This window comes from Podarcis cretensis (genome assembly GCF_951804945.1).
Source record: "Podarcis cretensis genome assembly, chromosome: 14".
In the NCBI taxonomy this organism is placed as follows: Eukaryota; Metazoa; Chordata; class Lepidosauria; order Squamata; family Lacertidae; genus Podarcis; species Podarcis cretensis.
Window position 1 is genome coordinate 52800813 of NC_137183.1, and position 22603 is coordinate 52823415.

At 49.1% G+C, this 22603-nt stretch overlaps 1 protein-coding gene across 3 annotated transcripts; it reads left to right on the forward strand.

Moving 5' to 3' along the window:
- The first annotated feature begins 1108 nt into the window (after positions 1-1108).
- Positions 1109-22603, forward strand: AMZ1 (archaelysin family metallopeptidase 1). Of its 3 annotated transcripts, none has more exons than XM_079953870.1 (7): positions 1109-1186; positions 7273-7612; positions 8740-8907; positions 10663-10791; positions 18886-19052; positions 20076-20252; positions 21867-22603. In XM_079953870.1, exons 2-7 carry the CDS (start codon positions 7309-7311, stop codon positions 22434-22436), a joined length of 1515 nt encoding a protein of 504 aa, XP_079809996.1. In that variant the 5' UTR covers positions 1109-1186; positions 7273-7308; the 3' UTR covers positions 22437-22603. The 3 variants fall into 3 exon arrangements, with proteins under 3 accessions (XP_079809996.1, XP_079809997.1, XP_079809998.1); XM_079953871.1 differs by lacking the exon at positions 1109-1186 and adding an exon at positions 1249-1384; XM_079953872.1 differs by lacking the exon at positions 1109-1186 and adding an exon at positions 1512-1644.

The window sequence follows — 22603 nt, forward strand, 5'->3', positions numbered from 1 at the left end:
CAAGCCCCCACAACAGCTAACACCCAAACCTAACACTGGACCAGACCAAAGGTCCATCTAAGTCCAATATTCTGTTTCCAATAGCAGTTAGTTACAAATTAATTAATACAAAATATAAACTAAAATCAACAATATTTTTTTTAGCATCCTTCTGTCTGAAGCGCCTCCAGGGGTGAAGTCAAACTGCTGTGTTAACCGGAGATGGAATTTGTCCTGGGACAGATGTGCAAATCTGGGGACTGTCCCTGGGAACCAGGGACGTCTGGTAACCCTACTTTGGGCATTTTCAGCTGGTCACTTTCTCTTACTCCATCCTCACTGTCTTTTAACGGGTGAATTTTGTGGCTGCATGACCCTGATTGGTTCCATTTATTGTTCACTCCAGTAACTTTGATGGAAGGGTGGTTTACCTGTATCTTAATAGATACATAATGAATTAAATCTGAGCGTCCAGACTACAAGAACCACTGCCCTACAGGTATCTGGTTGGCCGCTGTGAGAACAGGCTGCTGGACTAGGTGAGCCATGGGCCTGATCCAGCAGCCAGGATCCTCGTACGTTTTCAGTGCATTTGAGTACCAGTTGCTGGAAACCCCGGAGCGGAGGGTGTTCTGGTCTTGCTCACGGGCTTCTCTCCATCTCCTTGGCCACTGTGAGGATGCTGGACTAGGGGGGCCCCTGGCCTGATCCGGCCCCAGGGCTCTCCTAACGTCCTTCCCGGCTGCAGGGATAACATACTTGGCTCCTAACCTTGAACGCTCTTGGGAGGAAAAGGCTTGTTAAAAGCATTTTCCGGATGCCAGGGATGCAAAGGCTGGAACGCGCAAGACTTGCCAATATGTTGTGAGGAAGGGCCAGTCAAATTGCAACCGGGGTGGTTTGTTTCTCCTGCGGTTTGTTTTCCTATCACGCCCCCACTTTCCCCAACACTGCCCCCCTCTTTCTCATCGGAGCCCCCCACCCCTCCTCCTGCCTCGCCTGATCTCTCCCCAGTCCCCACCCCGCCTCTCCAGCCGGCGGCGCGCAAACCCCATCGCCCGGCGCGTCACGGCTTCGCCAGCTGCCCCCGCTCCCTCTCCAGCTCGCCCCAGCCGGCCTCCCTCCCTCCCTCCCTCCCTCCCTCTCTCTCCGTCTGCAGGAAGGGAGATCCCCGCGCAATCCCAGCTGCGTTTGGAGGGAGAGCGAGGTAAGTGACGGCCGCTTCGCCGCCGCCAAGCGCTGCAGATTTGCAAGAGAGGCGAGCGAGCGAGCGAGCGAGGAGGACCCCTGTTGCAAATCGCGGAGGAGGAGGAGGAAACGCGCCTTTGCAAAGTGGCTTCTCCAGATCCGGGGAGGTGGCGGGAGGAGTTTGGGGACTCCCCACTCCCTGGGGAGAAAAGGGCAGGTGCGTCGCGCACAACTGCAAGAAACGCTGGCGAGCCACGTCGTTGCTCAGGCTCAGCCAAGTGCCGTCTTCGGAAGGGGCTTCGCTCAGATCCGCGTCGACGCGGGAGATCCGCTTCCCGCTCGACCGGGAGAATTCAGTTGCCTGGGGCTCCCGTTGCCCTTCGCCTGTCATCGGACGGGAAGAAGGACAAGCGTCGAGCAACTTGCGACAGGCTCGGGGGCAGAGGCGTTGCAGATCGGGAGGTGCTGCAGCGGGGTGTGAGTGAACGTGAGAATGAGCCCGGGAGTCGCGTTCCGGGGTCCGGCGCGCACGCGGGTCGGGAGAGCGTGACGGGCGGGCACCCCTCGTCCACAGTGCCAGGCCGAAAAGGGGAAAGGGGTCCCAAGGGGAGGGGGTGCGATCGGCGCCAGGGTTATCTCTAAACTCGCAGGATGCGCCAAGAGTGGCTGGTGTTCTGCAAAATAATACCGCCGCCCGCCCTGGTCCTCTGGAGGCCCTTCCGTTAACCTTTACATTCATGTAAATCCCGTCCCGCCTTTTTAAAAGATGGAGTGAGCGCTTCTGAAGCAGGCAGCGTGGTTTAGGAGCCTAGGAAGCTGCGTTGCCGATCTAGATCAGTGATGCCAGCACTGGCCGGCAGCAGCACTCCAGAGGTTCAGAGGAGGCATTGCCAGCCCTAGACGGAAATGCTGGGACCTGTTGCATGCAAGGCAGGTTCTTTAGCGGTAATCTACAGCCGTTTCCTAGGGTATCATTAAACAAAAATACTGTCCCTCCCAAAAAGTGATATAGAATCAGAATTGTAGTGGTGGAAGCCACCCCACAGGTAATCTAGTGTCTAACCTCCTGCAATGCAGGAATCACAACCAAAGCATTTATGACAGGTGGCCATCCAAGGTCTGCTTAAAAACCTCCAAGGAAAGGAAGTCTCCATCTTCTGAGGAAGTCTGTTCCACGGCTGAGCAGTTCTAGCTCTTCCAGATGTTTAATCTGAAGCTGCTTTCTTCTAACTTGAATCCACTGGTTTGGGTCCTACTTGCCAGAGCAGGAAAAAACAAGCTTGCTCCATCTTCCATGTGGCAGCCCTTTAGGATAGCCATCAAATCCTCCTCTTTTCCAGGCTAAACATACCCTGCTCCTTCAACCGTTCCTCATGAGGTTTGGTTTCCGGACCCTTGATCATCTTGGTTGCCCTCCTCTGCACACCTTCCAGCTTGTCAACATCCTCCTTAAACTGCGACACCAAGAACTGGACACAGTACTCCAGTTGTGGTCTGACCAAGGCAGAATAGAGCAATACTATGACTTCCCTTGATCGGGGCACAATGCTTCTGTTGATGCAGCCTAGAATAGCATTTGTACTTTTTGTTGCTGCAGCGCACTCCCAGCCGTCATTCCTTCTGTGGTCACTGCTTTGGATGGACGGCCAGAATGACCATCAGGCACTGTGACTGTCTGCAAAGCATTCCCATACGGCAGTGTTAACGTTGCCAGACTTCATGTCGCGTTTGCAGACATCTTTGTAACACAGAGTTGGTCTGCCGTTGGGCTTGGTGCCCAAAACCAGCTCCCCATAGAGCATGGGATGGCAAACTAAGGCCCGGGGGCTGGATCCGGCCCAATCGCCTTCTAAATCCGGCCCATGGACGGTCTGGGAATCAGCGTGTTTTTACACGAGTAGAATGTGTGCTTTTATTTAAAATGCATCTCTGGGTTATTTGTGGGGCATAGGAATTTGTTCATAATTTTTCTTCTTCAAAATATATATCAGCCCCCACAAGGTCTGAGGGACAGTGGACCGGCCCCCTGCTGAAAAATTTTGCTGACCCCTGCTGTAGAGCACGCCCCTGGGGATCCTGCCATCTTCCATTCTGTGGACATGGCCGAGCCAGGATAGGGGTGTGAACACACTGGGAATGTGGGCTTGGAAGAACACATCTTGGTTTGAGACTCTGCCCTGCCATGTGAAACCCCAAATCTTCCTGATGCAGCGCATATGAAAAGTGTTGAGGCATGCTCAACAGGCAAGCCTGGTAGACCTTCGTCTTGCTACTGGATTTTAGCATCACCTTTCCCCAAAGCCTTTTGGAGAGGCAAGCTGTGGCCGTAGCTGCCTTACTGGTACTCTTCTCCAGCTCTTCTCCTGTGATGCTGGCGCTGGGAGGAGAGACAGTTTGGGTTGCTTCCCCAGGAAACAGGAAGGAGCCTCTGCAAACTGTGTGTAGGTAGACTCTTACTGCTTCTCATCACAGCACAATTCCTAGGAGCCACACACATCCAACTGTGAGTTACAAAGGGCTGAGCAATCACGTTGCAAACCTGCAGCTTCGCAGGTAGATTAAGGTTACCAGATGTCCCCGTTTCCCAGGGACAGTCCCCAGATTTACAAATCAGTACCCATATAGAGGGATTAGGGATGCGGGTGGCGCTGTGGGTTAAACCACAGAGCCTAGGACTTGCCGATCAGAAGATCGGGGTGAGCTCCCGTTGCTCGGTCCCTGCTCCTGCCAACCTAGCAATTCAAAAGCACATCAAAGTGCAAGTAGATAAATAGGTACCGCTGCAGTGGGAAGATAAACAGCATTTCTGTGCGCTGACCTAATGGTCAGGGGTCCCTTTACCTTTACCCATATAAAATCCATTGAAGTTGAAAAGTGTCCCCGGATTCATTGAAAAAAATCTGGTAAAACCTTAGGGTAGATCCATGTTCAGCTATGTCACAGTGCTCCAATTTCCCTACGCCTCTTTTTAGTTGCCTGTCGTGTGAACACGGGCCCCTGGTGCCACACAGGCTCCTGCTTTGCTTTTTAAAATCTTGTCTTGCATTAAAAACAAGGCCCATTTATGCAAAGTATCGGGTCTCGCCGGAGAAATGTGAACAAGGTGTCCCTGAGCAGTGTGGAAAAGCTGCCGTTCACCCGTGGGTTTTTATTCAGAATGGTTTTTATTCTGAGAAGCTCTGCATGGTGACGGTCTGTGTGCATTTCCTTGTCCTCTGTTCTGGGCACATGGGAAATGGCAGGAGAAGGAGGCTCCTGAATGTCTGCCAGGGCTGGGGGGCACAAACAGAACGGAGAGATCACTAAAATGAACGGCCAAGTGGAATATGCAGCTTTGAAACAGAGCGACATAGTGGGGGGAGGGTGGGGAAAGGAGCCCCTGGCAGAGTTGCAAAAGCACCTGAACCTGTGAGCCAAATACGGCTTGCTTTAGCAGAGCATCATTATGAACTTCAGTTCATAATGTCCCACTCATTGCACTCTCTGATTTACAAATGGAAAATGAGGACTGAGTGGGTGGCTTTGCCCAACGCCTTTAGCGACAAGCGATGCTAAACTGGATTTAGTGCTCCTTGTTTTCAAGGGGTTCAGCCAGAACACAGTAGAATGCGGCAGCTAGACTGGTGACTGGGAGCGGCCGCCGGGACCACATAACACCGGTCCTGAGAGATCTGCGTTGGCTCCCAGTACGTTTCCGAGCACAATTCAAAGTGTTGGTGCTGACCTTGAAAGCCCTAAACGGCCTCAGTCCTGTATACCTGAAGGAGCGTCTCCACCCCCATCGTTCTGCCAGGACACTGAGGTCCAGCTCCGAGGGCCTTTTGGCAGTTTCCTCCCTGTGAGAATTGAGGTTATCAGGGAATCAGGCAGAGGGCCTTCTTGGTAGTGGCACCTGCCCTGTCTGACATTTAGAAGACAACCGAAGGCAACCCTCTTTAGGGAAGTTTTTAATGTTAGATTTTTTAAAATATTCCATTGGGAGCTGCCCAGAGTGGCTGGGGAAACCCAGCCAGATGGGTGGGGTATAAATATTCTTATGCTTATTCTTATTAATTAAGCCACTGTGAGAACAGGATGCTGGACTAGATGGGCCACTGGCAAGAAGCTGCTAAGGCAGAGTCCCAGAATCCACGGCCTCTTTCTCACTCCCTTGAGCCATTCACTTGCTGCTGCCTTTTCCTATGGAACAGGTTGCCAACTCCCCCTGCTCCTAGTGTAGCAGCCCAGAGTGTTGGACTGGGGCTTAGGGGTCCCGGGTTTAAACCACCCCCTCAGCCATGAAGCTCATTGGGTGAGAGTCTCTCAGCATAGCCTACCTCACAGGTTAGCTGTGAGGATGAAAAGGGGAAGGGGATAATGCCCTTGAGCTCTTTGGGTGAAAGGTAGGATATAAATGCAAAACTACAGCAATTAAAGAAATGGGATATTTTATTATCATTTACAGTGGTACCTCAGGTTACATATGCTTCAGGTTACAGATGCTTCAGGTTACAGACTCGGCTAACCCAGAAATAGTACCTCAGGTTAAGAACTTTGCTTCAGGATGAGAACAGAAATAGTGTGGTGGCAGTGCAGCGGCAGCAGGAGGCCCCATTAGCTAAAGTGGTACCTCAGGTTAAGAACAGTTTCAGGTTAAGTACAGAACTCCGGAACAAATTAAGTACTTAACCCGAGGAACCACTGTATTTCCTAATTGCTTTCTAAGCAACCGTCTCAAGCTGATGTATGCTAGAGATAATTAAAAAGACAAAAAAAGCAAAAACTTTTAAAACGAACCTTAAGCCATACAAAGCAGACATTATGGTGAAGAGCCATTTATCCCGCTGGGAAGCAGTCAGAACAAAAATGCCTTCAGTTGCTTCCAGAATGTGGGCTCCTGCAGGGATGCTATTCCACAGAACAGGGACAGCCACACTAAAAGCCCTGTTCCGAGTTACTCCGGAGGAGGCTTCTGAGATCTTTGGAACTTGCAGGAGAAACTTTCCCACAGACCACACAGGGCTACTGAGTATATAAGAGATAAGGGGAACTCGCAGGAAACCTGATCCTGAGTTGTACAGGGACTTGTACTACTGTTAAACCACTGGAAGCCAGACAGCTTTGCAAATCACCTGGACATTCACCAGTAGGCCCCAGTCTTCCTTGCAGGCACTCGTGGTTTAAAGCAGTAGGGAGCAAAACCTTTTGACGTCCCACGGTTAAACTCTCGTTCTGCCACACAGTTGTGCCCTATTTTATTATGCTGCTCGTGTTTGCTGCTGTTGCTCCAGAATACGTCTTATCCAAGGAGGGTGGTGGCAGAGCTAAGCAGAGAACGAGAAAGATGGAGCTGAACCTTCAAAGAGAATAATTCATGGGTGCTTGTCGGGGAGTCGCTTGGTAGTAGCTGACTTACAAAGGGAATCATTTATGAAGAGATCATTGAAAATTGCACGTGGTGTAATTTAGGGGTGCCTGGCATGATGGCAGCCGTAAGCAATGCATTGTATTACAGGAAGGAAGTTCCACGGAGCATCATTTTGGATGGAAACGCTAAACCAAACCATTCTGCAACGGCAGATTGGGATTGAGTTTTCCCAGGGGATGGAGAAATAATCACTATTTTTAAAAATAGGCAGGTAGATAGCGCCTTGCACCAATTTCACTTACGCGATGGCAGACTTGCATGGATCACTGCCAACAAACAAACAAACAAACAAACAAACAAACAAGACAGAGAAAAAGTAGGCGGGAGAGCAGGGGGAAATGGCTGGCAAGTCTAACCCTTTGCAATGCAGGAATCCTGCCAACACTTGTCCCTGGTTGGGCTCGAACCACCAACCTTCTGGTTAACAGCCAGATGCACTGACCCATTGTGCCAAGGATTGCGGGAGCAATGATTAAATACTTACATCTTTCTGGGATATGATTATTTAACAGACAACAAAACAAATGTGAAATGGTGCCCCCTGGCATCTGGGCTCCCAGCTTTGACCTCTTCTGAACCACCATCCTACAACACCTTGAGATGTTTCAGGTGATCCTCAGGGCTTGCTGGCTCCCCTGGCAAGCTCCCCTGAGAGCAGAGTCTAGTTAGATGCTGACCATGGTCTCTTCTCCTGGCAGAGGGCGGCACCACTGAAGCGGGGTCTGCTGTCAGCGATGTTGCAGTGCAGACATGCCCAAGAGTTCAGCTTTGGGCCCCGAGCGCTGAAGGACGCCCTGATCTCCACAAACCCTGCGCTGCAGGAGCTCTATGCCAAGGCCTTCTCCAGCGCCGAAAAGCTCTTCCTCTCCGAAGCATACAACCCGCACAGGACACTTTTCTGCAGCCTGTTCATCCGGACAGCTTTCGACTGGCTCCTCAGCCACCCTGATGCCCCTGAGGACTTTGAAACCTTCTACTACTCCCTGCTGAGGAGGAAGCAGAGAGTCTACCGCAAGCACATCTACCTGCAGCCTATAGGTAATGCACCTGCTGGGTCTTTGGCACCAACTAACAAAGAGGACAGGGATGCCGTGTGTGGAATTGAGGTTGTGATGGGAGAGCTATGCAAAGGAGGCAGGGAAAGAGGGATCTGTGGCTTTAGTGCCTTTCCTCTTGGTCAGGGCACCTGCTTTGAATTCAGAAGGTCTCAAGGTAGGGCTGGGGGAGACCCCTGCCTGAAACCCTGGTCAGCTGCTGCCAGTCAGTGTAACCAATGCTGAGTTAGATGGACCAATGGTCTGAACCTCTGTATAAGGCAGCTTCCTATGTTCTTTAGAAGGGTGCCAGCCCTCCTATCAGATGTCAAGGAGATAAACAACTACCTGACATTTAGAAGACATCTGAAGGCAACCCTGTTCAGGGAAGTTTTTAATGTGTGACATTTTAATGTCTTTTTAATCTTTGGAAGCCGCCCAGAGTGGCTAGAGAAACCCAGCCAGATGGGTGGGGTACAAATAATATATTATTATTATTATTATTATTATTATTATTATTATTATTATTATAGCAGCAACAGTAGTGGCTCTGACCACAACAGTACATGATAGTCTGACTGATTTCCCTGTAGTTCCTTTCTTCGACCAGGGCTTGGTGGTGACCGAATCTTCACCTGAAATCCCTTAGGAAACAGATTGAGAGGCCACTCTTGTCTTTGGAGTCCTGCTTCAAGTCCCCATAGGGACTTCACCAGAGCCAGTACCCATCTCTAGTTTTACAATGGACCCTGTCCAAAATCCCCTAGAGCCAGTCTCGCATATGGCTTTGGATGTAGTTGAAGACCCTGGATGTGTCTTCAACAGATTTTGAAGATGCTGGATTTTCCTTGGTAGACAAGCAAATTGTTTTCGCTTGCAGTAAATCTTCAGATACAGAGTGCCCTCTCCCTTATTAGTGATATTCTTCTCCGAGGAAGGCAATGACTGCTCAAAAAGTGCAAATGCCAGGTTCTTACAAAACATATACAAATAATAACATTGGAGGTTCGTGCTCTGGGGATTCTTCTGCTTCCTTGGGATTTTTCTCCTTTCTTGCATTCCTGTAGGGCATAGTCCCCACCCCCCTCAGAAAGAGCCCCAGAGGAACTGACTTGATGCTTTTGCTCTTAGATCTAAGCGACGGCCCTGCTGGGATCTCGCTGCTGGACTCCCTCTGTGGCTGCGTTGAGTCTTTCTTTTGGGGTCTCCGAGTCAAGTGCCTTCCTTCCGTCCCAGTCTCTTCCATCCACTGCTGCTACCGTCACAGCCAGGATTCGGACAGAGTGCAGCTTCATACAGGTAACTGCTCCATAGAGGGCAGATCTGGGAAGAGCATAGTAGATGCGAGACTGCTGTGTGTGGGTATTCAGAGCTGTAGAGGTGACTTTAAGTGTGATCTTTGACAATTAAGAGCTAGCTACCACCCATGTAAGGGACACAGGTGGTGCTGCGGGTTAAACCACAGAGCCTAGGACTTGCAGATCAGAAGGTCGGCGGTTCGAATCCCCGCGACAGGGTGAGCTCCTGTTGCTCGGCCCCTGCTCCTGCCAACCTAGTAGTTCGAAAGCACGTCAAAGTGCAAGTAGATAAATAGGTACCACTCCGGCGGGAAGGTAAACAGCATTTCCGTGCGCTGCTCTGGTTCACCAGAAGTGGCTTAGTCACGCTGGCCACATGACCCGGAAGCTGTACGCCAGCTCCCTCGGCCAATAAAGCGAGATGAAGACCGCAATCCCAGAGTTGGCCACGACTGGACCTAATGGTCAGGTGTCCCTTTACCTTTACTTCCCATGTGCATTTTTTTGGCTGGGAAGTGCCTTTGACAGTTACTGGGAACTTGAGGTCATCCTTGCCCTCTTCCCTTCTCCCTTGAGTACGTCCTTGAGTCCCCTCAACCCTCTTAGGCCTGGGATAGAGAAGCAGTGTGGCCCTCCAGAGGTTGTTGGACTCCAGTTCCCATCATCCTTGGCCACTGGCTGTGCTGGTGGAGCTGATGGGAATTGGAGTCCAGCAGCTTCTGGAAGGCCGCACAGCTTTCCCACCCTGATTTAGGCAATGTTTCCCTTTTGCCTGCACAGTAGAGGAGGAAAGGCGTGAGGCGGGGGGGGGGGAGAATAATCTTTCCATGGAAAATCATTCCATGACTAGCAGCTGCAACAGTAAGCAACCAGATGGAGGATTGCAACCACATTTTCCTTTTGGAACACCACCCCCCCAACCACCACACAAACATATTTCCATCCCTTTGTTTTCATGGAAAAAGGTGCTAACCCAAATTGGGTGTGGATTCCTGATTAGACTGATACCCTGTGGGTGTGTTCTGTTCATCCTGTTCCACCCCAGCTACTCAGGAAAGGTTGCAATATATTTAAACTAAGGCTTGAAAATAAACGCTAAAAAATCTCATTGGAATAACAAGTCATTACAGAATATAATAGTTTTGGTCCAAGCTACCTGAAAGCTCCTATTTCCCTATACAAACCCATCCAGGTAATAAGATCCTCGAATGAGCATCTTCTCCTGGCACCATCAATATAAGAGGCACAGTTGGTGGTGACATGGGAGAGACAGGGCCTTTTCTGTGGCTGCTCCCATACTGTGGGATTCCTTCCCAAGAGAGGTCAGTCTGGCTCCCTTTACTTTATCTTGTGAACCTCCCTGAGATCTTCAGATGAAGGGCAGTATATAAATTTATTATTATTATTATTATTATTATTATTATTATTATTATTATTAAAAATACTTTAATGCTAGTTCCAACTGTGTTTCTCATGTATTTTAACTGTGTTTTTCCATTGGCTAGTTCTATTGCTTTGTATTTTCCAATAGTGTTTTTAAATGCTGTCAGCTGCCTTGAATCCCACCTTGGAAGAAAGACAGGATATAAATACAGTACACAAACAGACAAACAAGCCTGAAACAGGGTAGGCTGTACTTGCTGCTGAAGGGCAGGGAATAGGTTTCTAAATTCTCTTCCAAGGGAATTGAATTGACAAGATTGACAAGTTTCACTGGATTGTGTCTTTTGTTTTGGCATCTTCCTTCCCCCCGTAGATGGGATCCTGACCTTTCTGAAGAACAATAAGCCCATGGATGCCCTCTGCGTCTTGGGTCTCACCCTTGCCGACCTCTACCCCTGTGAAACATGGAGCTTCACCTTCAGCAAGTTCTTGCCTGGCCAAGGTTTGTCCAGGGATGGGGAGGAAAACACCTCCATAGTTCTCTTAAAAAGAGAAGCAGTGTGGTGTAGTGGTTAAGAGCGGTAGTCTCGTAATCTGGTGAACTGGGTTCGATTCCCCGCTCCTCCACATGCAGCTGCTGGGTGACCTTGGGCCAGTCACACTTCTCTGAAGTCTCTCAGTCCCACTCAACTCACAGAGTGTTTGTTGTGGGGAAGGAAGGGAAAGGAGAATGTTAGCCGCTTTGAGACTCCTTAAAGGGAGTGAAAGGCAGAATATCAAGTCCAAACTCCTCCTCCTCCTCCTCCTCCTCCTCCTCCTCCTCCTCCTCCTCCTTCTCCTCCCCTTTGCAGGCTGCTTGCATGGAAGGAGCCAAGCTGGTTTAACAGGACGCCCTAGCCTGAATCTGGCTCTCACGGCCAACTGTGTGGTGTAGTGGTTAAGAGTGGTAGTCTCGTAATCTGGGGAACCGGGTTCGCTTCCCCGCTCCTCCACATGCTGCTGCTGGGTGACCTTGGGCCAGTCACACTTCTCTGAAGTCTCTCAGCCCCACTCACCTCACAGAGTGTTTGGGAAGGGAAGGGAGGAAGGGAAAGGAGAATGTGAGCTGCTTTGAGACTCCTGAAGGGGAGTGAAAGGCAGGATATCAAATCCAAACTCTTCTTCTTCTTCTAGTAGTGACGAGGCCGTATGCTATGGTTACCAGATTTTTTTCAATGAATCCAGGGACACTTTTTTTTTTGAAGCTGAGAAGCAACAGGGAGTCAGTAGTGGGGATGGTGAGGCAAAAGAACGTATGCATATTGTATAAAGGTGCAAAGCCCTTCTTTCGCACCCTGTGAAACATAAATGCACAGTTTTTAAAAACTGGGCAACAGCATTCCACACGCCTGTGACTCCCAAGCCTTCCCCAATCTCCTGCCTCCTTCCTCCTTTGTTTTGACTGATTGGGGCAGGCTTGGGAGTCACAGACGGGTGGCTGTTTCCCAGTTTTTTTTTAAAAAAACCTCTGCACATTTATGTTTCACAGGGTGCAAAAGAAGGGCTTTGCACCTTGCCTGGCAAAGAAACCATGTGCCTTGCACTCCTCCTGGGCAATGCCCGCCCGCCCGTGACTCCTGAGCCTCCCCAGATCTGTCAAAACAAAGGGGGAAGGGGGCAGGAGATCTGTACCACCGGACATTCCTGGTTCCCCTTCAGCAGTGAAGGTGGCAGAGAGCAACTCCTGAAGCCAGCCAGAGCCAACTGCGCTACCAGGCTGGCTCCAGGCTGCTGAGGCTGCCACTGCCACGTTTCCCAGACACAGATTTGCAAATCTGGGGACATTCCAGGGACGGAATTTGTCTGGGGACAGATTTGAAAAACTGGGGACTGTCCCCGGGAACCGAGGATGTCTGGTAACCCTACTGTATGCCCTCTGGGGAGGGAGCTCCAAAGATGCGGAGCCACCAGTAAAAAGGCTCTGTCCCTGGAACCCACCAGTCTAACAGCACAGATGTAGTAGTATCATCTCCCTCTCGACAGGAAAGGACCGTAGTTCAGTGGCACAGCATGTGACTTGCAAGCTAAAGGTCCCAGGTTCAACCCGCAACATCTTCTGACAGGGCTGAGAGAGACACCTCTCTAAAACCCTGCAGAGCTGCCAATCTGTGTTGACAGTACTGATTTAGATGGACCAACCGATGGTCTGATTTCGTTGCCTATGTTCCTGTGCTCTTCTTTCAACTTGCCACACCCAAGCCCACCTTTTCCACGAAGCACTTCCTTAACATCCACACTCCAGTCTTCATTCCCAGAATAAGCACCTCTGGCTTTATCTGCTCACATCTATCACCTGTTGCCCTTGGCTCTCACCTCCGTTTGCTATCCCAGGGATGGCAGAAGTTGCAGTCGCAGGTTGACCACTCCCATTGGGGACTGTGAGCTCCTTGGAGTGCGGGGTGTGATGCTGAAGCCAGATGCACACAGGTGGGGAATTCATGGCTATAAGTGGCTACCAGGCACAATGGCTCTGCCCTGCCTCTACAGCTGGGAGGCAGCAGCAGGAAAAGAAGAAGAAGAAGAGTTTGGACTTGATATCCCGCCTTTCACTCCCCTTTTTGTTGTTGTTTAGTCATTTAGTTGTGTCCGACTCTTCGTGACCCCCTGGACCAGAGCATGCCAGGCCCGCCTCTCTTCCACTGCCTCCCACAGTTTGGTCAGAGTCACGTTAGTAGCTTCGAGAACACTGTCCAACCATCTCGTCCTCTTCCACCCCCTTCTCCTTGTCTATGGAGACTAGCCCAAGGTCACCCAGCAGCTGCATGTGGAGGAGCTGGGAAGCGAACCCAGTTCACCAGATTACGAGTCCACCGCTCTTAACCACTACACCACACTGGCCCTCTTCTGTGCTTCTGAATACTGGTTGCTAGAAACCGCTCTTGTGCTCGGATCCTGCTTGTTGGTTTCTCACAGGCAGCTGGGAGAAGAGGATCCTGGGCCAGCAGAGCCACTGGTCTGGTGCAGCAGGTTCTTCTTAAGTTCTTAATGCGTTTGCCCCTCCCTGTATATTTTTGACGATTAATTTAAGAGCGAAACAATGATCGATTGTGGTCCTCTCCTCCTGAAATCCCGCCAGTTCTTCCGCTATTCTGCAGTTTTCTATAACTTGTTGTTCCGGTTTCATTAATAGTTGCCAAGCGTTTAATGTGGCAAGGATATCAATGAGGTTCTTTGGGTGGTTAATTAGTTGGACAGCCTCCACCCCACTTTCTGATATAGAGGAACCCTGGTAAACCAACCAGATGGACATTAGGCAGTTTGCTTCAAAAATAAAACAAACAAACAAAGGATCCTAACAGATTAATTGTAATTTAATTCATTTAGCTCTACCAGCGCTTTTTTTTTTTTTGCAGCACAGTTATCAATCCTGCTGCTTTTCCAACTGCTTGTTTTTTTGCTTTTAAAATTGGGTTTTATTGCAGTTTAGTAATCTGGAATTCTATATTTTAAGCTGCCTGGGAATTGATCTGAAATAATAAAATAATTACTAACGAAATGCCTGTGAGGGTACACTAGGCAAAGCTACCTGTGGCAGAGCATCTTCTTGGCTTGTGCAGTCAAGTGCCAGGTGCCTGGGTGGTGCTGTATAAACTCTGCGGCTCAGTAGGCCAGATCTTTCGGTCCCTCCGTGGGCAGGTAGGTGAGTCCACCCACTTGTCAATCATCTGGTGTTATAATGACATCAAAGTTGACTTACGGGGGTCAGGGAGGGGTTTTCCCACCAGCATGTTCCCCATAGCAGGGGTGCCATCTCGCCCTCTGGATTGTGGATGCCCGCCGCCGTAACATGGTGGCTGGCGGCTCCTCTTCTGCCTCAGCCAGTGATGCACCCTTTTCCACGATGGAGGGGCTCTGTGTCCAAGCTCTCCCCCTGAAAAGGGTGCGTTGCTGGTTGGCTGTGGAGGGTGGAACTGAACTGTTTCTCTCTCAGTGGCAGCACCACAGCCTAACAGCAGCTTTCCTCATTGACTTTGTGGGTGCCCAGCCCCCACAATAATATTATTGTGGGTGCCCAAGCACCCACAGCCCCATGGAGTTGGCTCTTATGCCCCATAGGGAACACAGTGGCAAACCAGCATCTTCTTGTTGTTTAGTCGGGTCCGACTCTTCGTGACCCCATGGACCAGAGCACGCCAGGCCCTCCTCTCTTCCACAGCCGCCCACAGTTTGGTCAAACTCATGCTGGTAGCTTTGAGAACACTGTCCCACCATCTCATCCTCTGTCTTCCGCTTCTCCTTGTGCCCTCCATCTTTCCCAACATCAGGGTCTTTTCCAGGGAGTCTTCTCTTCTCATAAGGTGGCCAAAGTATTGGAGCCTCAGCTTCAGGATCTGTCCTTCCAGTGGGCATTCAGGGCTGATTTCCATAAGAATGGATAGGTTTGATCTTCTTGCAGTCCATGGGACTCTCAAGAGTCTCCTCCAGCACCAGAATTCAAAAGCATCAATTCTTTGGCGATCAGCCTTCTTTATGGTCCAGCTCTCACTTCCATACATCACTAGCAGGGCTGAATTCTCTGTTCATCAGTTAAATGCTACTACTTTGGCTGAATGTGCAAGTTCCCTATGGGGAACTGGTGGGCACAGCCAGTGCAGAATTGAACTCTGTTCCCGCAACCATCAGCTTATGTCAGCTGTTATGTCAGTTGATTAACAGCCGTGCCTGGTTTTGGAGAAATGGCCTTGTGGGCAAAACTGGACACCCTGGCAGGCCAAGATTGGCCCAGAGGCCAGAGATGCCCAACTCCTGCTATAATGGACTTATTTGAATATCAAATTTGCATACAGCAGCGTATTAAAAATTGAGTAATTATGAACTTTTTTTTTTCCCCTTCATGGATCACTGCCTTGCAGTGGCGAAGGGGCTTGAAGAACTCAGAGAAGCTATGAACTATGCCGAGCAGGGCACCCAAGATGAACAGGTCATAGTGGAGAGTTTTGACCAAACGTGATCCACCTGGAGGAGGAACCGGCAAGCCACTCCAGTATCCCTGCCAAGAAAACTCCATGGACAAAGACAACAGGCATATAAAAGTTATGACGCTGGAAGATGAGCCCCTCAGGTCGGAAGGCGTCCAACATGCTACTGGGGAAGAGCAGAGGGCAAGTACAAGTAGATCCAGAGCTGATGAAGCGGCTGGGCCAAAGCCGAAAGGACGCTCAGTTGCGGATATGCCTGGAAGCGAAAGGAAAGTCCAATGCTGTAAAGAAAAATATTGCATAGGAACCTGGAATGTAAGAACCATGAACCTGGGTAAGTTGGATGTGGTCAAAAATGAGATGGCAAGAATAAATATTGACATCCTGGGCATCAGTGAGCTAAAATGGACGGGAATGGGCGAATTTAGTTCGGATGACCATCATATCTACTACTGTGGGCAAGAAACCCGCAAAAGAAATGGAGTGGCCCTCATAGTCAACAAAAGAGTTGCGAAAGCAGTACTGGGTTGCAATCTCAAAAATGATAGAATGATCTCGATACGAATCCAAGGCAGACCTTTTAACATCACAGTAATCCAAGTTTATGCACCAACTACTGGTGCGGAAGAAACTGAAATTGACCAATTCTATGAAGACTTACAACACCTTATAGAAGTGACACCAAAGAAGGATGTTCTTCTCATTATAGGAGATTGGAATGCTAAAGTAGGGAACCAAGAGATAAAAGGAACAACTGGCAAGTTTGGCCTTGGAGAGCAAAATGAAGCAGGGCAAAGGCTAATAGAGTTCTGTCAAGAGAACAAGCTGGTCATCACAAACACACTTTTCCAACAACACAAGAGACAACTCTACACGTGGACATCACCAGATGGGCAGCATCGAAATCAGATTGATTATATTCTCTGCAGCCAAAGATGGAGAAGCTCGATACAGTCAGCAAAAACAAGACCTGGAGCTGACTGTGGCTCAGATCATCAGCTTCTTATAGCAAAATTCAAGCTTAAACTGAAGAAAGTAGGAAAAACCACTGGGCCGGTAAGATACAATCTAAATCAAATCCCTTATGAATGCACAGTGGAAGTGAGGAACAGGTTTAAGGATTTAGATCTGCTGGACAGAGTGCCTGAAGAACTATGGATGGAGGCTCGTAACATTATACAGGAGGCAGCAACGAAAACCATCCCAATGAAAAGGAAATGCAAGAAAGCAAAGTGGCTGTCCAACGAGGCCTTACAAATAGCGGGGGAGAGAAAGCAAGCAAAATGCGAGGGAGATAGAGAAAGATACAGGAAATTGAATGCAGATTTCCAAAAAATAGCAAGGAGAGAGAAGAAGGCCTTCTTAAACAAGCAATGCAAAGAAATAGAGGAAAGCAATAGAATGGGAAGAACCAGAGATCTGTTCAAGAAAATTGGAGATATGAAAGGAACATTTCGTTCAAAGATTACCATAATAAAGGACAAAAGTGGTAAGGACCTAACAGAAGCAGAAGACATCAAGAAGAGGTGGCAAGAATACACAGAGGAATTATACCAGAAAGATATGGATGTCTCGTACACCCCAGGTAGTGGGGTTGCTGACCTTGAGCCAGACATCCTGGAGAGTGAAGTCAAATGGGCCTTAGAAAGCACTGCAAATAACAAGGCCAGTGGAAGTGATGGTATTCCAGCTGAACTATTTAAAATTTTAAAAGATGATGCTGTTAAGGTGCTACACTCAATATGCCAGCAAGTTTGGAAAACTCAGCAGTGGCCAGAGGATTGGAGAAGATCAGTCTACATCCCAATCCCAAAGAAGGGCAGTGCCAAAGAATGCTCCAACTACCACACAATTTCACTCATTTCACACGCTAGCAAGGTTATGCTTAAAATTCTACAAGGAAGGCTCAAGCAGTATGTGGACCGAGAACTCCCAGAAGTGCAAGCTGGATTTAGAAGAGGCAGAGGAACCAGAGACCAAATTGCAAACATGCGCTGGATTATGGAGAAAGCTAGAGAGTTCCAGAAAGACATCTACTTCTGCTTCATTGACTATGCAAAAGCCTTTGACTGTGTTGACCACAGCAAACTATGGCAAGCTCTTAAAGAAATGGGAGTGCCTGATCACCTCATCTGTCTCCTGAGAAATCTCTATGTGGGACAAGAAGCTACAGTTAGAACTGGATATGGAACAACTGATTGGTTCAAAATTGGGAAAGGAGTACGACAAGGCTGTATATTGTCTCCCTGCTTATTTAACTTATATGCAGAATTCATCATGCGAAAGGCTGGGCTGGATGAATCCGAAGCCGGAATTAAGATTGCCGGAAGAAATATCAACAACCTCAGATATGCAGATGACACAACCTTGATGGCAGAAAGTGAGGAGGAATTAAAGAAGCTTTTATTGAGGGTGAAAGAGGAGAGTGCAAAATATGGTCTGAAGCTCAACATCAAAAAAACGAAGATCATGGCCACTGGTCCCATCACCTCCTGGCAAATAGAAGGAGAAGAAATGGAGGCAGTGAGAGATTTTACTTTCTTGGGCTCCATGATCACTGCAGATGGTGACAGCAGCCACGAAATTAAGAGACGCCTGCTTCTTGGGAGGAAAGCAATGACAAACCTAGACAGCATCTTAAAAAGTAGAGACATCACCTTGCCAACAAAGGTCCGTATAGTAAAAGCTATGGTTTTCCCAGTAGTGATGTATGGAAGTGAGAGCTGGATCATAAAGAAGGCAGATCGCCGAAGAATTGATTCCTTTGAATTATGGTGCTGGAGGAGACTCTTGAGAGTCCCATGGACTGCAAGAAGAACAAACCGATCCATTCTTAAGGAAATCAGCCCTGAGTGCTCAATGGAAGGACAGATCGTGAAGCTGAGGCTCCAATACTTTGGCCACCTCATGAGAAGAGAAGACTCCCTGGAAAAGACCCTGATGTTGGGAAAGATGGAGGGCACAAGGAGAAGGGGACGACAGAGGACGAGATGGTTGGATAGTGTCTTCGAAGCTACAAACATGAGTCTGACCAAACTGCGGGAGGCAGTGGAAGACAGGAGGGCCTGGCGTGCTCTGGTCCATGGGGTCACGAAGAGTCGGACACGACTAAACGACTAAACAACAACATGAACTTTTATTTTTCTGGTTGTCAGTCTTTTATAAATTTAATGAACTATTTTTTTAAAAAAAGAAGTCAATAAGATATACTACTGAGCATTATTCTGCCTGCAAAGTTCTGCACAATTTGCTTAATGCAATCTGAGGCAGCAAGGCTCCTCAAGTACACGTTTACCACACACTCTCCAGCAACAAAACCTCCTATAAATTGGTACTTAACCCCTCACTATTCTATATAGGCATAACACTGGTTTGCTGTGTGTGTAATGAAACCAAGCCGCAGTCATCCTCAGCTCCATCTTTCTCTTGCTTAATGCTTAATTTTTAGAAGATAAAACAATGCTGGGATCAGACTGACATCTGTCCATCTTCTCTATATATTTCAACAGACTTCATTATATGACAGATATCTCTATACCCAGATGTGTAAGGGTGGTTTTCCTATCTGGGTGGGTTGTCTGGGCGTTTGAGGAAACGAGGCTGATCTCTCTCTCCCCTCTTGTTTCCTGCCTCTGCAGAGGTGGGGGTCTGCAGCTTTGCCAGGTTCACGGGCGACTTCCCCCAGATGGGTTGCACCACATTAAACCCAGCGCCATGGAGACAGGAGGTTCATGACGAAGTTATGGAGCACGCCAGACATCAGGCGTTGCTGTTCAACATGCTGGAGATGCTCCAGTGTTGCAAGGTGAGGCGTGCAATATTTTCCCAACAGTAGAGCACCTGTGTTCCATGCAGAAGGACCCAGGTTAAGTGCCCGGCAATTAAAAACACACACAAAAGGATCTGGTACAGTGCTGGATTTACATATAAACTAAACAAGCTATAGCTTAGGGCCCCACTCTCTTGGCCCCCCCCCCAAAAAAAAAATTATAGGGGGAAAAACTGGATGTACATTTCCAAAATATAAGATAAAAAACAAATAAAATAAAAGCTACATACAGAAACTGTTATGTACTGAAGTTCTCACCCTGGGCCAGCAGGGGGATACTGTAGATAGTTATGCAAATGAAGGATCGAAAGTGACATTCAGTGATTGGATAGTTTGTATGCAAATGAAGGATCGAAAGTGACGTTCAGTGATTGGATAGTTTTAGAAAATTGCTACAGTTGCTGCTCTATATAAGCAGGCTGACTGGGCTCTTCAGCTCAGTTCTATTCTGGCCTCTGAATAAACAAGAGCTGTTTGAAGAATCGGTGTTTCATCTGATATGTTCGCCCACAACTTAACAGAAGCAGTGTTTTGTGTTGTGTAGGTTCCTAGTAATGGGCCCCACCTGCTAGCCTGCTCCCTCAAATATCACTGGTTTGCTCCTTTCTATATATAGGGTGCCTGCATTCTGCATGGACTGGTTGCATGTCAACATGTAGCATGCAGCTGCAGACTGCAGTGCAGCACAGTTGAATGTAGTTCAAGCTGTTGTACCTGTTATCTAATATTAAAGAGTGCTTGCAGAATGATGCTCAGGCAGCATAGACTAAGGGTATGAGCATATATTAAACACACAAAAAACAGTGGCAATTTGTTGTTGACAAAGGACAGCTGGACATATAAAGGGCCCCATTACCTTCAGTAGCTGAGGGCCGCATCAAACCTAAATCCTGCCCTGGTGATGGTGGAGGAAAGGAGAACCAGTTCAATGCAGGAAAGACAAACTCAATAGTGAAAGTTCAGCTTAATCTGCTTTTGGTTTTTCTCCCCCAATGAAAGGTCACATGCCATGAAATCTGCCACCTGATTGGCTTGGGGAATTGCCGTTGGCTCCAGTGCATCATGCAGGGGGCTCTGAGTTTGGATGAAGTTCTGCTGCGGCCGCTGGAGCCCTGCCCGATATGCCTCCGGAAGCTGCAGTACGTGGTGGGTTTCAAACTCATTGAGCGCTACAAGGTAAGAGACTCAGAGAGCAAGATGGCTCCTTCCCCTCCTCTCTGCAAGTCAGGGGTTCGTCTGGTCACCTGCTCTAGGCTGCTCATCTTACATTCCCCATCAGAGGGAGATGGAAGCAGAGAAGTTGTCTGGAGAGCAGAAACCTACAGGTGGCTCAAGAGAGTCTCAGGCCATTTGCCATGTAGGAAATGCAAGGGATCAGCTTGTCTGTGTCCCTGTGTGGCTCTCCTCATACAGGTCCTCATTCTGGTCAGGTTATGCACCCTAAGGCACAGGATAAGGCTGAGAGAGGACTGGCCATGGAGCAGGTGCTCATTCCTGAAGCTGTGCAGGGGCTCTGCAGGATCTGTGGCCACACTCAAGGGAAATGCTTGATGCTTTAGTTCAGCTCTCCATAGACTTTGGACTGCTGTTCCCATCAGCCTCAGCTTGTGCTTGATGGGGCCAATAGGAGTTGTAATCCAAAAGATCTAGTTGACAAAGGCTGCTTTAATCTGACCTGAAGCAAATGCTTCAATAGCAAATTAGACCTATAATAATAATATATTATTTATACCCCGCCCATCTGGCTAGGTTTCCCCAGCCACTCCGGGCGGCTCCCAATCGAATATTAAAAACACAATACAGCATTAAACATTAAAAACTTCCCTAAAGAGGGCTGCCTTCAGATGTCTTTTAAAAGTAGGATAGTCGCTTATTTCCTTAACGTCTGATAGGAGGGTGTTCCACAGGGCAGGCGCCACTACTGAGAAGGCCCTCTGCCAGGTTCTGTGTAACCTCACTTCTTGCAGTGAGGGAACTGCCAGAAGGCCCTTGGTGCTGGACCTCAGTGTCCGGGCAGAACGATGGGGGTGGAGATGCTCCTTCAGGTATACTGGACCAGGCCTTTTAGGGCTTTAAAGGTCAGCACCAACACTTTGAATTGTGCTCGAAAATGTACTGGGAGCCAATGCAGGTCTCTCAGGACTGGTGTTATATGGTCCCGGCGGCCACTCCCAGTCACCAGTCTAGCTGCCACATTCTGAATTAATTGCAGTTTCCGGGTCACCTTCAAAGGTAGCCCCACGTAGAGCGCATTGCAGTAGTCCAAGCGGGAGATAACCAGAGCATGCACCATTCTGGCGAGACAGTCTGCAGGCAGGTAGGGTCTCAGCCTGCGTACCAGATGGAGCTGGTAGACAGACACAGAATTAACCTGCGCCTCCATGGACAGCTGTGAGTCCAAAATGACTCCCAGGCTGCGGACCTGGTCCTTCAGGGGCAGTTACCCCATTCAGGAACAGGGAGTCCTCCACAACCACCTGCCCCCTGTCCCCCCAAAACAGTACTTCTGTCTTGTCAGGATTCAACCTCATGTTAGCTGCCATCCATCCTCCATCCTGCACAAACCAGGAGTGCCCAACCCTAAGAGAAGGTCCTAGGTAGGCATCTCTAGGTAGGGACTTCTGCCTGGGGAGCTGCTGGCAGTCCATGTAGACAAGCCCGAGCTAGGTAAACCAACGGGTCTCGCTTGGAACAAGGCAGCGCCCTCTGTTTCTGTGCTCCCTGATTATCAGTGCCTTAATCTGAAATGGCAACAGAAGCAGTCACCCCGTTTTATGTTCTCTGGTGCAGAAACTCTATGCCTGGATGCAAACTCTTTTGTCTACCTGGCCCAGCCAAGACCCGGCAGACTTGTCCGTATCGGAAGACGTTTTGCCATACAGCGCTGACTCTGGGATGGGTGGCGAGAACGATTCCGAAGCGGTGACGTCCCTCTCGGAGCCCATGACCCCAGATACTTGCAGCCAGGCGGTTTCCACGTTGCAGGATCTTGACCTCGACGAGCCGTCTTGTTCTCTGGCCGATGCTCCCAGCCAGGAGCGACTGGGCGCTGCTCCCAAGCCCTCGGACATAATTAAGGAGTACACCCTGTGGCTGGAGATGTGCATCGCCGCTCTCGAAAAGGACGTATCCGAGGAGGATCTCTTGCAAGTAGACAAGGCGGTGGATGCCCTGGCCCGCTGGGAAATGTTCACAGGGGAGCTGCCCAGCGTCCGGAGGGACCTGCCTTTTGCCAGTGACACTGTGGGGCTGAGGAAGGTCCTTGGAGACAAATTCTCCTCCTTGAGAAGGAAACTGAGTTCCAGGAAAGCAGCCAGGGGAGAATCTTCCCCTTGTCGCTGGAGATGGGAGGACAGCTAGCCCCACGGAGACGCACTGCCTGTTTCTCATATTCATTAATTGTGGGTTTTGTTAGTTCCCTTTCTTCTTGTTATGCCTCTCGTCCTTTCCACTGCAAGTTCTCGTTGATTTATCAGAGAAAGAATCAAGAACTCTCCTAGTGCAATTAAAAAAAATCTTCTACTGAA

What these genes read in the sequence shown, in the direction of transcription:
- AMZ1 (XM_079953870.1), top strand. Translation starts at nt 7,309, where the DNA reads ATGTTGCAGTGCAGACATGCCCAAGAGTTCAGCTTTGGGCCCCGAGCG. An exon ending in AGATGCTCCAGTGTTGCAAG is followed by an intron (nt 19,053 to 20,075) that starts GTGAGGCGTGCA and finishes CCCCAATGAAAG; the next exon opens with GTCACATGCCATGAAATCTG. An exon ending in AACTCATTGAGCGCTACAAG is followed by an intron (nt 20,253 to 21,866) that starts GTAAGAGACTCA and finishes TCTCTGGTGCAG; the next exon opens with AAACTCTATGCCTGGATGCA.